This window comes from Ambystoma mexicanum, chromosome 7q (genome assembly GCF_040938575.1).
Source record: "Ambystoma mexicanum isolate Mex_15411 chromosome 7q, UKY_AmexF1_1, whole genome shotgun sequence".
NCBI classification, from domain to species: domain Eukaryota; kingdom Metazoa; phylum Chordata; class Amphibia; order Caudata; family Ambystomatidae; genus Ambystoma; species Ambystoma mexicanum.
Genome location: NC_090941.1, coordinates 173885882 through 173903302, shown reverse-complemented (window position 1 = coordinate 173903302; position 17421 = coordinate 173885882). Strand labels below are relative to the sequence as shown.

Sequence of the window (17421 nt, the reverse complement as noted above, 5' to 3'; positions counted from 1 at the left end):
CCTCCAAACCCTCCCCTCCCTCCCCCTCTCCCCCAACCGATTCGTTCCCATGAGAATCCTCTGGCTGAGCGTTGTTGATCTCCCATCACTGCTGCACTTATTCACTTTTACACTATTTGGTAAGAATTCAGTTGTTCTACTGGGGAAGTGTCTTGTAATGGTCAGATTTATTAATCTGCCTCGTCTCTTCGTAAATGCCAGAATTCTTCTATTCTCTTATGTCTGCTAGCATTATCCCCATCAGAAAACAAAATGAACATCCGATGATGCCACAATGATCTGGGAACAGGCACGATGCCACGGATTAAAAGTGAAAAAACTTCTAGTGATGTCGGTAAAATGGGACATTATGAATAAAAAATAATGTCCCATTATGATGGGCTTTGTTTGTGAATGGATGGTGTGCAAAGCAAGCCGGCAAAATTGGATCAACACCCTTGCATGTCTGTTTCGGTAGGCCATGACGTAACCCGAATTAAAAACCTGAGAGCTGCAGCCTGCTGGTTGTTCTGTAAGCTTCTGCCTAGAAACGTGACCACTGGAATGCTAAGGATATGCACGTCCATGTCCTTCATCACCTGCTAATTCAGGTGCCCATTTCTGCCGGGGGTTGGGCTGTAAACGACCCCCTGGCTTCTACAGGAGCTATCAGCCACCGGAGTTGATGCCAAAAAAGAGCACTTGATCCAGATACAGTATATTTAAAGAAATGCGCCTCCTGGTAGCCGCTTGACGCTTCTGCTTGTTTAGCTATTGATCGAAATTGGGTGCTAGTATGCCTTAGAATTATTTTAAGTTGTAAGCTTGACCCCTTTGAAGAAGACAATGAAATGTAGATGGGGCTGCACAGGTTACATTCTGAAAGTGCAGATTAGCGATGGGCAAACATTTTGGTTCGCAGGTCACCCATGTGTTTGATTAGTAATCAAAATGCCATTTATATTTGAAGGATAACTGCAAAGAGAGGGAAGGCATCCTGTGGGGCATCCTATCCTCCTTGAGTGCTGACACCTATGTCAACCAGTTCAGCAGGCATTGCAACCATTACCTCTGCTTGCTAAAGAACATTCGGCCGCTATCTCACTGAAAACAACTGCACCACTATTGCTCGAGGAACTAGTATATTGAGGTTGGATTACTGTAATGGCCTGTTGGCTTGTGCAAACAACTGCTGCTTGCAGAAATGCCAAATCATTCAGAACGATGCTATACACATCATAAAGAGGATTCCAAGAAGAGATCACATCACCAATCACAGGAGATAGCTCCACTGGTTACTAACTTTAAAGTAAGGCACCCTTGTACAGCGCTGCGCTGCACTGCCCTCCTATTTAAAGTCTTTGGTCTCTTGCTATACTTCTAACAGACCACTACGCACCTCCAACCTGGCGCTGGTCAACTGTCCTGGATACAAAAGCTCAAAAGGCCTAGGAAGATGGTTTCCAGTTAGCACTGCTAGGTTCTGGAACGCATTCCCACTAAATTAAAGACATGAAGAGACTACAAGGAATTTCCGCAGAGCATTAAAAACCTTCATCTTCGAGTAATTGATTGTCCGAAATTCTGTTGGGCCGCCCTAGGATCTTGATTGTCCTTCATTTGTAGAACTTGTATAACTTGTGTAACTGGGCGCCCTGATGCATGCTGTTATTTGGCGCGTTATAAATAAACAAAATAAAGGCTGTGTGTGTCTTTCGATCCTGCATGACAGAGCTATCCACGCGGATGGAACAGACAGATCAACGACTCACGGAGGCGGAACGGGCTGGGGGAGGTTGAGGGTGGTTGAGGATCTGACCGAGTCACAACGCCACACTGATAGACATGAGACGCGAGATCCAAGCGTTGCAGAATAGGAATGAAGTGCTCAAGTTTAAGCAGGAGGACCTAGAAAACAGGGTTTGACGAAATAACCTGCGTATCCGAGGGGTCCCATCAACGGTCCAAGACAAAGAGCTTCCAGAATACATTGGCAATTTCTTTCAAGCTCTCCTCCCAAGCATGGACAAAGCCCAACTCATCCTGGAGCGCACCCATAGGCTGCGCCCAAGATAAGGAGTGGAATCGGACGCTCCCCCGGATGTAATTACCAGGGTCCATTTCTACGTCACTAAAGAGGCCATCTCGGCAATAAGCCGCACCAAGGATGAGCTCTCGTTCATGAGTACCCAGCTCCAGATATTCCAAGACCTCTCACTGATGACGCTGCAAAAAAGGAGAGCTCTTAAACCCTTGACCCTATTCCTGCAGAACCAGCAGATACGCTACCGATGGCTGTTTCCACTCCACACTTCAATTCACATTGCAGGGAACCCAGCGCAAAATAAGCCATCTAGAGGATGCGGAGTCCATCCTACACCCGAACTCTCCGGAAACCTCACCTGCCCATAGTCCACTGCGTCTGCCGGGATAGTCTGAGCAGCTCCCTCAGAGACAGCAACAGCAGTCCTAGTCTAAAGCACAGAAGCAGGAAGGTAAAATAATCCTGCCACAACCGATCCTATAACTAAAAAAGAAATCAATGTTGCCACGGGTCCCGAGTGGCCCATACCCCACTCCAAGGAGTATGTCATCAACCCACCCTTGGAGACGAACCCAATTAAGCGGTTTGATCCTAGCCCCGTTGGCTGGGAGGACAGTTATGGCCCAGTTGGTCGTGGGAAGGACCGCATCGGAGAATCTGGCCCCCCACTCAATTAAAAGTGTACCCTCCCGTTGGAAGAAATATAAAACCCAGCCACAGGAAAACCACGCCGAATCTAAATCCCTAGATGACTGAGAACCTCCATCCTCCCCCCTAACAGAACAACAAGGCCTCCATAGTCTTCCTCCAGGAGACACATCTGACCCCGGCTGATTTCTCCCGGCTCATTGACCGGCAGTTTCCGCTACAATTTCTGGCGTCGAATGGCACAAAGAAGGGTGGTACAGCGATCCTGTTTGCCAAGGGCCTCAGGCCGCAAATCCTGGACTCCTTGCTTTGCACAGATGGCCGCTTCGTAGTGATAAAATGCTGAATTTACGGCCAACTTTACACGTTGATCTCAGTGTACGCTCCTAATGAGGAGCAAGAGGTATTGTATTCAGCCTTAGAAAGTGCCCTCCCAGCATTTGCTCAGGGCAAAACTATAATCGGGGGGGATTTCAACAGAGTTCCTGATCCATTGACAGACAGATCACATCCTCCTGCTCGTAGAGACTTCGGCCTGGTGACAGCGTTACTCAAACTATTTAGAACCTTGGACGTAGTGGACACCTGGAGAGTCCTCCATCCTGGGGTGCGGGACTACCCGTTCTACTCTTACGTACGTAGAACGTATTCACGCATCAACCTCCTTCTGGCCTCCCCGCAAGTTTTAGCATTCACAGATGAAGTCCTCATCGGGCCTAGAATTCTCTCAGATCACGCCCCAATAACCTTAACGCTCAGAGCCCATGACCCTGACTCGGCCCCGTGACGCAGATGGTCCCTCTATGACCCGATCTTAGGAGATATGGCAAAAAGAGACGTGGTGGCTAAAGCAATAAAAGAGTTCTTTGAAGAAAATAAGAACGAAGATATCTCCCCAGGGAACACGTGAGACGCAATGAAGGCAGTGGTGAGAGGGGTGTTAATCTCCCGAGGAGCAGCCTACCACAAACAAAAGCAACAGAGCCGCTGCAACCTTGAGGACAAGGTGCAGAAGGTGGAGACGGCGTGTAAAGCCAGGAACTGGTCCCAGAGAACCTACCAAGCCTTGCAGGCAGCCTAGAAGAAGTTGGAGGCCCACTATGCAGAGGATACAGCCCAGCTTCTAGCCAAAACAAAACAAAGCTACTACGCCAGAGGTAATAAAGCAAATAAATTCCTGGTGGAAAAACTAGCGAGAGTCAAGAAGAGCAACACAATTATAGGCCTGCAAGATCCCCAGGGTACAGTGCAGTTAGCTGATCGTGATAAACTGCGGCTCGCAGAGGCCCACCTAGCAGATACACAGCACACCTACTTGCAGGAGGCCGCCTTACCTCCCATCACAACCACAAGAAGGGAAGAGTTGGAAGCCCCGATATCCAGCAAGGAAGTCGATACGGCCATTAAGAGCCTGAAATCAAGAGCTCCTGGACCAGATGGGTTTTCGTCTCGATTTTTCAAACTCTTTCAGCCCCAGCTACTGGCCCCCATGACGACGCTCTTTAACTCCTTCGCTATCTCAGGATCGATTACCCCGTCGATGCAAGAATCAATCACAGTTCTAGCTCTCAAACCAGGAAAAGACCCCAGAGATATCGCGGCATACAGACCCATCTCCCTGTTAAACCTAGACGCGAACATTTATTCGAAGGTCTTGGCAAACCAACTAGCGAAAATACTCCCGGACATCATAGATCCAGACAGGATTTATAATGAATAGAGCAACCACAGATAACACACGTAGGGTCCTCAACCTGATCGAGATAGCTAAGCGAGACTCGCGAAAACTAGCCCTGCTGGCCTTAGATGCGACCAAGGCCTTTGATAAGGTAGACTGGTCGTTCCTCTGTCTCACCCTAGAATCCTTCCATCTTGGACCCTCCTTCTTGAAGCTCATCCTAGCGAATTACCAAGCTCTGAATACCCTCCTTCGGGTGAATGGCCTATCCAGCCCAATCTCCCTAACATGCAGCACTAGGCAAGGGTGTCCTCTCTCCCCTCTTTTCGCCCTGGTAATGGGACCCCTAGCCTAACGGATCCACCTCAACGCCAGAATTAAAGGCCTCAAGGTAGGCCCCTCCCAACATAAGATCACGCTATACGCGGACGACGTGATGCTGACAATAACAGACACCACCCAGTCACTGAGGGCCGCCCTAGCAGAAATCCACAGATTTGGAAAGGTCTCTGGATTTTCCATCAATTTTGCGAAATCAACAGCCTCGGGAATAGACCTAGAATGGGGAGACATGGAGTCCTTTAGATTCCATTGCTCGATCCCACTAAGCGAAAAGTCTATCCCTTACCTCGGGGGTCCAGATCCCCGCCCGCCCTGACGATACCTACCAGATAAACTTCCCGACACTATTCAAGACCTTGGAAAAAGACCTGGATCGCTGGCTCTCACAGGAAATTTCGCTAATAGGTCGCATCGCGGCCTGTAAGATGAATCTCCTACCACGATTCCTTTACGCCTGCTCCGCCCTCCCCACCATAATCCCCCGCTCTCCGCTTCAGCGGCTTTAGAGGAAGATATTCAGCTTCATTTGGAAGGGGAAAAGGTCACGTATCCTACAGAAAACTATGCTGTGTACCCCCATCCAGGGAGGCCTCGGGGTCCCCGACCTCCATAGATATCAGATAGCGGCGCAGATAGCTCACACTGGAGCATGGACCATCGCATCAGGGCGCCCCAAGTGGATGGACATAGAGCAATCCCGGTTACCTCTCCCCCTCTGCTTCTCTTACACCTGCCAGCCTCCCTGCGGCGGACATGGCCATCCATTTTATCGACCAAACAGACACTAAAGGCATGGGACTGGGGCGCGCAAATCCAGAGGCATCCCAAGAGACTTAAGCCCATCCACCCCAGTGTTCCACAATCCGGCCTTCTCACTCGGGATCTGTCCCTCGAACTTTAAAAACTGGATTGCCGGGGGCCTCAGCTCCCTAAGTCAGCTATTCGAAGGGACTCAGCCGCTGACGTTCGCCCAATGTAAAAGCGCCTTTGGCTTTTCAGAGACCGACAGGTTCTCTTATAGCCAAATCAGACATTGGTGCTCGCACCCCCAGACCCGCCTGGCAGCCACACGAGAACTAGATTCCCTCGAGTTAACAGCCGCAGATCCACCAAGCAGATGGTGAATCTCAACGCTATACAAACTATTGCAGGCGAACTTGCTTGAAGCTAAAGCAACTTATATGTCACAGTGGGAAATAGAGCTAGGACATCCGATACAAGACCAATCTTGGACTGACATTTGGTCACAAACTCATTCGTCCTCCTTTTGCGTTACCAACCGGGAATGTGTGCATAAACTCCTGTTAAGGTGGTATTACCCACCGCTTCGGCTACACCACTTCAATCAGTCCCTGGACCCGCTATGCTGGCGCCGTTGCGGCATAGCGGGCTCCCTCCTACACATGTGGTGGACATGCCCAATAGTGGCGAACTTCTGGTCCCAATGTATAGCCACCATAGCAGATATCACCCAGACCACACTACCACTGGAACCAGAACCAATCCTACTGGGAATCCCGGTCCCAGGCATATACCCGAGATCTGGCAAGCATGCGGCCCTCATAACACAACTGCTCCTGGCCGCGAAAATCACAGTAGCCCGGACTTGGAAATCCCCGGAGGGCCCCCTAATGATTCTGTGGTGGTTAAAACTTTGGGACATCTTCATAGCGGAAAAGACCATGGCAGCAAACGGAGGCCACCTTCACCGCTTCACAAACATTTGGTCGACCGTGATAGACTATGAACGGCGCTTCCCAGCTCTGACATACAAACCACGCTCGGTGGTGAACACCCAACACGCAGAGGACAGGGACCTGGCTCAATCAGCAGAGGAGCAAGATCCGGAAGGCAGTCAGAATTAGAGGGTGGGGGCAGAAAATCAAGGGATGATGAAAACGGCTCAAAACGTAACATGTGCCGAATTGTTGTAATGTTTTCCTGTGCGCTGACCAAAATAAACAAGTTTAAAAAAAAAAGTGAATGCCTTAAATACAGCCTAAACTAAAACTGCCCTCAAATGACATATATAGGATATATTTTGTCTGGGGCCATGACGCCAAGATACGCAAGTGCGCACCTGCAACACTGATGGCTGCTGGACCACTGTCGATGCCAACGGCTGCCATGATGATTGGGACTCAGAATTCCTGGCAACATCCTTTGAGAGGCAGTAACTACCAGAATTAATGCCTCTGCCTTTTAAAAAGTATTAATCTTATTATAATTTGTTTATTTTTGTTTAAATTTATTTTTATATGGATACTTCAGTAAGTTAATAAATTCCCCTCCGACTTTTTCGTTAGTCTCTGTTAACTATTCTATCTGTGAGTTTTGATTGATGATCACAAGTCATTACCCAATATAGCCATACTTGCTGGTTATTTAAAAAAAAACTTGACTGGAGTTTGCATTATTTGATGCTTCATGCTGCTCTTTTTCCTTCTTTTCTTTTCTTCTTCCTCCTTTCTCTTTTCTGTTTCTTCCTCTCCCTTTTTCTCTCTACCACTGTCTCATTTCTTTGCTTCTCTCTCATTTCTTTATTTCTCTTTCTCTGAGATGGGTGCATTTTTTGGAAATGCTTTCTCAAAAATATCTGCCAATCGCCATCGTACAGTGCTGAAAAATCTGCTTGCTCTCAAGAGTCTTCTGCATGCATTGTACCGTAAAACCAAACGATAGTTTCCCGTTGTCATAAAGTAAAACACAGGATAGCCCCCCAGCACCATTGTAGACTTCTTTCCAGCCCCCAACAGCAAAGCGGTTGTCATCTTGTGAAAGTAGATACTTGTTTTGCCCAAAGGATTTGAAAAGCCAGGTCTCTGTGGGATAGTCCCAAGTCTCACCCTGTGCAGGGCTAGTGCTAGACGTGGGCGGTATTTGCAGGTACTCGGGGCCCCATGCCAATGCCCCCGACCCCCACAGGCAGCCTGCTACCTGAATACTAATGGACCTGAGGAGTGTAGTTTGGAGAAGCTGCTTAACGCCAGGATGCTCTTTCCTCCTCCACTCGTCGCTGGTGACCCTTCACCTCGCCCCCTATAAGGCTGTCGAGACTGGGAATTTCCCTGCACCTCGCGGGGGGGAGGGGGGGGGCAGCAGACTGGACCATAGAGCTCTCACAGAAACCTTGCAGATACCTAAATCCTTATTTGTTTTATGGGCAGAACATTTAAATATGGACATAGCAAGTGGTGTTTGTCTGTTTTATATGCCTGCCTGTACTTCTAATGTAGCCCCCCACAAGGCCACAACAAGAGTTGAGGCTTTGCCAGTTTGCACACCCACATGAATATTGCTTTAAGATGTATGCTCACCTGTACGTCTGATGTCGCCCCCCGCAACAAGAGGTGAGGCTTTGCCAGATTGTACACCCACTTGAATTTTGCCTTTACAACATGTGCTTACCTGTATTCCTGATGTAGCCCTATGTACCATGAGGTGAGGCTTTACCGGACTTGCCCGTATGAAACTTTTTTGCTTGGTCCCACACACCGTGGACTGTTACTGCTTGTGGACTGTAACTAGTATCGCCTAGATTCCTCGGGGCTTAGTGCACTGCTATAAATGCAAATAAATAAAATAAATGCGGAGCACTTTATTAGTCATGGTTCTTTAGAGTAACCAACATTTTGTTTGCTATTAATATTCGAAGTTTTTTTTTTTAACTTTGAGTGATAATTGATTGGCACATTTTTCTTAGCAGAGCCCACACAAGGAAATCGTTGGCTCCCCAAACTGGTGCCTTCTTTCAAGACAATTGAAAATGTGTCCTTAAACACTTTTTAAACTGTCTTATTTTCATGGGTGCTTATTTTCATGGGTGCTTATTTGACACACCAAAAACTCTTTGCCATTTTGAATGGCTTCACTTTTTCTTCGCATCACATAATAAGCAGCATGTCTGTCAAACATCCATTGCAGCCACGTGACCTCGTCAATCAGTATCTTTTGTAGTTCGTCTTCAACTCTTGAAAGTACAACCCAATGGCCTTTTTTGGTTTCAAGCTGCTTTGTATTCCGGTACATGTAGTCTGTTCAAATTGGGAGAAAATTAAGCTAAAATAAATCCTATGTTTTTATAAGATGTAATATATTTGAGTGATTTATGACGATTGGTTTACTTTGAGTAATCTCTTAAGCTTTCTTGAAAGCCAAATATATACTTCTACCAGCTAGAGCCTTGACAATGATCATGTGACTAAGTTAGAGTGGCCTGAAATCCTCCCCCATGTAACCTAACTTCCCACGATCCCATCTTGTATCATGACCTACATTTTTGTCCTGTCACGAATATGCGAATACACAGTGCCTTTAGTGTACTGGAAAATGAGCTAGGGCATATTAAGGGGGCGTAGCCTGTCGAGGGGTGGAGGGCTGCCAGCTCGTTAGGCCACACCTTTTGGAGCTCTGGCTCAATAGGCAAGAGGTAGCCCTGCCAGGCAGCCATTTGTGGAGATCAGCACCCTGTCTGCATGTTTTTTCTAAAGGCTTGTGTGGTAAACTAAGCCTCCTTCCCAATCAGGAACACCAGAAGGTAAGTAGTTTACATGTAGGTTTATTTCTCTTGTTCATAAGTAGAGAAAGCACTGGGACATCCATCCAGCTCAGCACATTAGGTCCAACTGACACTAGTAGAACCCAGCACTGCAAACATCCATCAACACTCTGCCTAGAGTCCCAGTGACATCATCACACCAACACTCCACCTAGAATGTCAGTGACATCATCAGACCATCATAACACTCATAGCCATAATCAGGCCCCAGGACAAATTATGACCGCTTGCCTTGCCTGTTCAGCTTTAATGCTGGCACTGCCCCTCACCAACTGGGGAGGGGCAGGGTCACCATTAAGGCTGAAAGTGAGGCAGTTGGAAGCCGAGGCCTTTTCCCTTAAAGCCTGAAACACCTGCGAATGAGCAGGGTGTAGGAAAAACGGAGGATCTACTGCCATCTAGTGGTTGGAAAAATGGAACAGTTGGATGCCAATATTTTCAGATGCCGATTTATTTAGCTTATATGATATACTTTATATATTTATTATAGTTTTACTAAAGTGTCAAAGAATGATTTTAAGCTCTTTCGGAGGGTTAAATTGGGGAACAGGGGAAATAGGAGACATTAGGTGGTTTAGTGATCGAAGATGGCCATGCAGTGCGAGGCACATTCCTTATGGAAGCCATCGTGTGCTAGCTTTATGTACTTGCATCACAAAATGTTCAGTATCTAATAAAAACATCAGTTTTTTATTTTGTACCAGGATAACACATTTTACTTAAACAATTAATTTATGCACATTAATTAGCCAAAAAAGACCTTCATACAATGTTTTATACAATCATGACAACACATCTGTTATAGACAAAAAGCAAACCAATGTTTAAAGTTATGATCTATGAACCCCATAGATCATTCTTGCCAATGTACAATTTCCAGACACTGGTATTTTCCAGTGCACTTTCTCAATTTCTTTTTTCTTTGTATTGAACCTGCCCTAGCTTATGCAGTGTGGGTGGTAGCTGTATATAAAAGGTCGGCACAGTGTTTCTGCCTTCTCTTCACCCACCTGCGGTGTCACAATTTTGGTACTGGTTTGAATAAGTAGAGGCAGGAGTGTGATATAATTGGCGATTGTTTTTTGTTTTGCCAATACTGCACCTGGACGACCAAGGCTCACCAGGAACCCTTATTATAGATACTATATGTACTTGGCAGAAGATCCCCAGGTTCTAGCTCTCTATATGAAAAAGCACCTTGAATTGATTCACAAAATTATCGACTTCTGGTTATGCCAAGTTCCCAGTCCAAGCAGTTTGCCAACATACTCTTATCTGAATGTATTATAAGTGTTAGGGAAACTGTTACAAAGAGGATTTCTATGTGGTCCTGGCATTTTATCCAACTTTTTGACACTTGGTTTACTGGTGAGAAAGATACAAGACTCCCTATGTGTTATTTGTCAATCTCACGTCTGCATTTGATCGTGTACATCTTGGTATGCTTTGGAGGATGGCAGAGTTTTGGGGGATCCCAATGGGCTTATTTATTAAAGATGATTGTATTTCACAGTCACACCACAGCTACAGTTCCTTTGGACGTTCAAGGTGGTGGCGCAAAAGAAATGTGCAGCCCCAGGGGATTGAAGCAAGGGTGCGTATTGACACCTTGTGTCGCCAATCTGTCTCATCCTCTTGACCATGTCTAAGAGGCTCTTTTCCTCCAAAGTGGAGTGCATTGTTTAGCCTATGCTCATATCAGAGTTTGGTTCACACGCAGTGACATTGAGGGCAGCAACTACATTTGTACTGTAGCTCAAAGCCCTTCAATGAGAAATTACTTATAGTCATGATTTTCAGAAATAGCCTTTTCAACCTTGCACCAATAAGGAGGTATAAAGACCCGTAAAGTTCGAACCGTCACACACTATAATAACCTGGGTGTGATTTTTAGTAATCATGGGTTTTGGAAGTTACATTAAGGAAGTCTGTTGTAAGTTCTAGTTCCTGGTGTCCTCATGTTCTGTACTTTATGATGTGGATACCAGCTTACGCCAGGCACCTTACGACGCTACTTGCATCCGCCGGCCACAAATGTTTGTGGTTGAATGGTGGGGAGGTTCGTGAGTAGAATGCAAGTCTACGGATGGGCAGTTGCTGTGAGAGCGGTTGGGCGGCGAATGCAGGTGAAGCACCGGGTTTGCTTAATCAAATAAACTTACCTTTGCCTTCACCATACACTGTCTACGTTGCTTCAAAGTCCGTTTCAGTGAGACTAGGAAACTATGGCCACCCTTGAGCAATTCAGCTTGAGGAACCGAGGGTGTTTTTAATCCTCGTTTGTAGACGCGTTAAGCGGAACAGTGTGGCTACAGCTCTCGGATATGGATTCTCACGAAAGTTACCTGGTTGGGTAGCCTTGATGGCTGATGCTGGCGATCTTTATTGGATTTATAGAGGTGTACGTCCATACAATTAAATTAAAAAAAGGTAGCCATTGTGGTTAGCCTCATGACAAACACCCGCCGAAAGCAATTACATTATTTCTAAAAACATGGCACCCGAGCGATAACACTTTCTTAAACATTCTTAAATATTAACTAATTAAACACAGCACGAGCACACCGTGTGGTTTTGGATTAGAATACTTGAAACTCATTGACAGATTGAATACTGGGGTCATCCATGGCGAGTGGTGGGCTGGCCTAAAGGGAACCCTGGAGATGTTGCAGTGGGCCGATGGACCATGGGCCTCTTTTCTCTGGGTAACCTGGATTTTTGTTTTTTTACCCTGCCCCTTTGAAGTAAAGAATTAATTATAAATCTTTCAGGATGTCCACTAGTTTTCAATACTTATTTAGGGGCAAAGCATTTTAAAAATCACGAACTTGACCTGTTTTCTTTCAAATATATTTGGGGGAGGAGTCCCCCCCACATATTCCCCCCCTCACAAACACGTTCTATTTAGAGGGATTATATAATATATATGTATGGATAAAAATTGTATAAAGCATACAATATTGAAAAGAAACACAGTTTGCTATGTTGTTGGACTGGTTACAGCGCTTGTCTTCGGTGTTTGACCGAGCAGCTTTGCGCTAATGCCTCAAGAGGTGCTGAAAGCTGATTGGGGAAGGGCCCTTTAGACTGCTGAATCCCCCCTGGAATGAAGATGAGGCTTCAATGCTCCCAGAAATTCAGGAAGTCTTGCTGAAGTTTCAGGTGAAAGGACAGACTTCTATTGGTTTGAGCTCTAGGTATATATAGATCGGCCTAGAGATCATAAGTGCCTAGTTGCACGAATGGGGAGTACGTTCGGCAATGTTGAGTTAAGGCTTCATTGCGGCTGCAAGACCTTAGTGTGTGTCAATTTTCAGACTGCTCAAGGAATGCGCCAAGCCTCAGACGTTTCAAGGGTATTTATATTGTAGATTGCTTAGGGCCCTATGCTTTCCCCACTCTTTCAGGAAACCACCAATCCTGCCCAGGCCAAGCGTCCCTTATCCCCAGGTTCGTATATAAAGAATATTGACCCCATCTGTCTAGATTCTGACTTATTCTTGCGACGAAACCTAAAGACAAAAATGCCTAATCTATTTAACCTCCCTTAAAGACTTTATCCTCTCAAACCCTATGCTATACAATGTTTTTTTAAATCAAAGTGGATAGTGAATTGTTTCTTTCAGACACTCAGTCCGATAACGTCTCCTTCCTGTCATGCCGACATGCTACTCACTCATGTCCTGATGATCCCCTCTTACCACTCTCCTCCCTTCCGCTCCACCTGCCTTCTCTTCCTGTGCTGTCCTCCTCCTCTGTCCCTCTGAAGTCTGTAATTCTGTCATTGCCTTGCCTCCACCCTTTGAAGTTCCTCCCTCCATGAATCTACTACTTCTCCTCCCTCCACACTACTTCTCTTCCCTCCACAGTACTACTCCTCTCTCCACACAACTTCTCCTTAGCACCCACTATTTCTCCTTCATCCCCATTGCTCCTCCCTCCTCCACACCACTTCTCCTCACCCCCACTTGTACTTCCTCATCCCCACTAACTCCTGCCACATTAGTACTACTCCGTCCTCCAAACTTCTACTCAAACACCCCACCTTTCACTCACACAAGCAGTTAATTCTCCCTACATTCTCTCCTAATCACACTCGTCACTCTTTCAAACACTTGCAGCACAGGTCCATTTCCACTCACTAACCATCACCTCACCTGCTCCAAAAACCACCTCAAAAGTCCACTCCAAAATCTTCACTCCTGAAGGTCTCTTGGTCTGCCACATCCTCCTCCTCCTCCTCAGATCTCATAGAACTTTCAGTAAACCAATTTTCCTTGAAAGCCGTTAAATGTCAGATGGACCAGAGAAGATGACTAGCAAAGGGCTCCTTTAATTCTGTAGTATGTTTGGATTACTGTCTGTCTGGACCCTTCCCCTCCAATCCAGGAAGCAACTCAGAAAAGTAGTGCCTACAGAGTCTTTCCTGTGCTCCTATAGCTTCAACTTGGGCAGCGTTTAAGTGATTTGTATATGTTCGTCCTTTACCCTTCCATACAAACTGACCTGTGTTATTTATCACACACGTGTACCTGCTTTTAGACTGCCCTAGTCTCTTGAGTGCTGGCCAGCATCCAGTCTTCCTTTCTGGTGGAAATAGTGGATTTTTACACGGTTGCTGTAAGATTCCTTTGCCTGGCTTATGACCTGACTTGTGTATTAAAATTCTTACTACCGCCTCCTCAACCGACTGGCTATTGCAAACTGTTAGAACTGAGATCAGTATGTATGTAGAAAGAAGAGGTTATGATTTATAGCGTGCCTAGATTTTACTTGCGAGTCCATGTGCTGAGTTTCTTTTTTACTGTGCACTGGGTTGAAAGATAACCTAAAGGCTGTGCTTCTTATAGGGAAGGACGCTCCAATGCTCACATTAAAGGAGATTACCAAAGAATTGGCGACGTCATGCTGAAGAACATTCAGAGTATGAAGGTAGGTTTGGGAAGAACACGGTGGCAAAAGCGGCTTGTGAGGCATCATAGCTGAAGGGTGCTCCAGGCAAGGAAGGGCTGCATATTGTTGCTTGTCTGCTGGTATTGTGTGGCATGAAGACTTACTCGGCTCTTTAAACCCTCCATGGTTGAGCATTTTTATTTACTGGTATGCCACACAGACAGTGCACATTTTCTGACCTTTATGTAATTATGGATAAAGATTTCGGTGATATGCATATATTTAACTCTGTGCTCTGTGACTTAGTGTGGCCTGTAGAGCACCAGAGATGGGTAATTCAGGTGTAAATTCTACTGCTGCTAGGACACAGACAGGGGTGTTTGCATAAGGCAGAGCTGGCGTGGGAACCCCCAGGGAAGAACACTTACAGTGATGGGGTTTAAAAACGTAACTATGTACAGCCAAAAACCTATTCTTCTTTAAAAGTACTTCACGCCACTAATCACAGATGTTGTAGAAGTTTCATAGTTTAACGCCAATTGTGGAGTTACCAGTCAACCATTTTTTTCAATAAGATGTTGTTTGTAATACTGCTTTTTCCATCAACCCATGTAGCATGTAGGAAGAGTAACTATTGGCTCGCCCCTTGCAGCCAATCAAATGGCAACCTTTGCTTATCCCTCTCTGATCCCACCACCCCACCCTTTTTTTCTGGCAGGACCCAAGCACCAAAAGGCCATAAAATGGCATAAACCGCGCAATAGTAAGACAATAACATACATTAAAGTGACAGAGGATAATCAGACATACAGCTTGTTTTACTAAAGTAGGGTGGCTTGGTCTTTGGGAGACATGAGTTGTGTGCGTAAAGGCATAGTAGGAACTACCTCCTCGCCCACTGGCAGCCTGGCAGCTTCCGTGGCTCCAACCCAAGAAGTTCTCCTTCCATAGTTGTTTTTGTACTGCTTCATGGAGTTATTTTTATACATTTACGGTATGATTGCTGTTTTTCAGATGTACATGCCATGTCTGACTAGAGTGATTAGTTGTGTAGATAATTTGTGATTTTAAGTTTGATGTTGGTGTTTTTGGTTCGTGACCGAATTATAGGAACTGCTAAATCTGTTTCCCGTTAGGCCGTATCTGAATCCTTGTGAGAATGTTGGTTTTGTTTAACTTGTGTCTTATTTTTGTTGATTATTCTGCAGTCTCTCTTGTAATACGCTCCTATGTAAGGGTGTTCATTGTTGGTGTATTCTTTTTTGGAGTTTGGTAGGGTGCAATGATACCCGGGGATGCGTGCTGGTTGATGCCATGTATTCTCTGTAGGCGCCCCTTCAGTTGACGTCAGTGCTGCCAAGTTGCCCTTCTGGTACTCCTCTAGAACCCAATCTGGGTGTAGAATGTCTGGTTCCAATGTAATGGCTGATGATATTTCAATAAATGACGGTTTAGTATTGTAGGATCCAAAATCTCTACCTTCCTTTCTATTTTCTTTTTGAGTTTCATTTAGCTTCAGTTACCCTGAGCTGACAATGACGACAGGTAGTTCTCTAGACAATTGTTCACCTTGGGCTATATACGATTGTGTCTGGTTTGTGTAGGACAAACCCGGAGATAACCTATACGTACCACAAGCACACAGCTTAGGCACCCATTTTAAAACCCTTTTCGGCTGCCTATCCTGCTGAGATGGTTATTGAACTAACTTTTTTGGATGCTTGTTTCTGTCGAGGCCTGCAGCCCAGTTACTTGCATCACTTGTGAAGGTCCCATTATGCTTTGGTACACACCTCAGGAGGGAGGGTGAACCATGCAAAGTGGTGCGTGGCAAGGGGGTGGGTCCGTAATCAGATGGAAACACCTGATTTTAAGCCTCTTTGTAGGCCACAGCCCTTTTGCTAAATCAAGCTGGGGCTCTGACGGGATGCGTGGCCTAACAGACGGCTTTCAGCAGAAGTGTTGCCTCTTCTTTGTGGCACCAACCCCCTGCCAGGCCATGCCCCTTTTTGACCGACTCCCCCCAAGAGCCCCAGCTTGATTTGGCAAGCCACTTAAAGAACTAGTTAGTGGTAACTTAACTTCTCTGACAGACCCCACCCCCCCACGTCCCGCATCCAGCATTCGATCTTAAACTTTTTAATGATCACAATTTTCCTGCCAAAAAAAAAAATCATGCTTTGATGTCGCATGTATGTTAAATAAGAGGTGGCTAACTTAAGCCTGGCAGGGCACCATAATATACACTAATGACAGAGAATAGTCAAGTCCCTTAACAGACAGTCCATAGGGAAAATGGAGGAATGGATCCATTTTGAAACCTATGCTGGCCCCCAGTGAGCACTCGAAGCATCGAAGTAAAACGGAGTGGTGAAGAGTGTAAGAGGGGGCAGACAAGTCCAAGAACATCAGCAGACCAGCTCTGCCAGTGTCCAGGATATTTAACCTATTTTCATTTGCATCCAGCGCTGCTTTTCCAAGGTCTCTAGGATCTGAACCCTGATTTCCAGTCATCAAGTATCCTGTGCTCGTACATGTGAGCCTGTGCCTGAATGAGTGTGGCATTCTACAGGATTTTCAACAGGAATGAGGGACATAGGTGATTGGTGTACAGCTCTCAGAAAGAGAATGATCTAAAAAGCACTATTTTTAATAAAGGAGTAACCAAGACATGCTTAAGGCATTGGAGAAATGTACCATCCTGAAACAAAACTTTGATTTTATCCATGACTAGTGGTGCCTAAGTTCCAGCATTCCAGTGTCTTGGACTCGGGGCATGGACTCTGTGTGTGTGTGTTCACTGAAAAAACCTTAGTTAAGGTGCAGTTCAGTTGTGCAGATTTAATGCAACAAAACCCTTGAAATTCAGCAGATGTGCGAAGTCGTGACCAGCTTAACTCTGTGTGCCCCCGTTGATGTCCCCTATAATGCTATTTTGTATGTAATTGTGAATCACTTCTCTTGTAATGTTTGTGCTCATCAGCTTTGCAACCTGCCAAGTTATTAAACTGCTTATGACTTCCCACATCTGCTGAATTTCAGTGGTTTTGTTGCGTTAAATCTGTGCAACGTAACTGCACCTTAACTAAGGCTTTTTCAGTGAATTAAAAGGTTTTTTTTTATACCATAGTGTTTTTTACAGGCCTTTAGCCATGGCCTTTGGCCTTCTCTACTGTACATGTTCCCCCAATTTTTCTTTTGGACCCACTAGGCGTCCACTGCCTTTTTGCCATGGTCACTATCACTATACATGTCTTTTGGACCCTCTTTTCAGGGCCT

At 45.7% G+C, this 17421-nt stretch overlaps 1 protein-coding gene across 9 annotated transcripts in view; it reads left to right on the top strand.

Annotated features, from left to right (window-relative positions):
• The window catches only part of FARP1 (FERM, ARH/RhoGEF and pleckstrin domain protein 1), a 1178254-nt gene that overhangs the window by 940527 nt on the left and 220306 nt on the right, over positions 1 to 17421 (top strand). For all 9 annotated transcript variants that reach the window (XM_069640745.1, XM_069640749.1, XM_069640747.1 and 6 more), the window contains exon 17: positions 14100 to 14181. In XM_069640745.1, coding sequence (XP_069496846.1) covers positions 14100 to 14181 — 82 coding nt within the window. The remainder of the gene's footprint in view (positions 1 to 14099; positions 14182 to 17421) is intronic.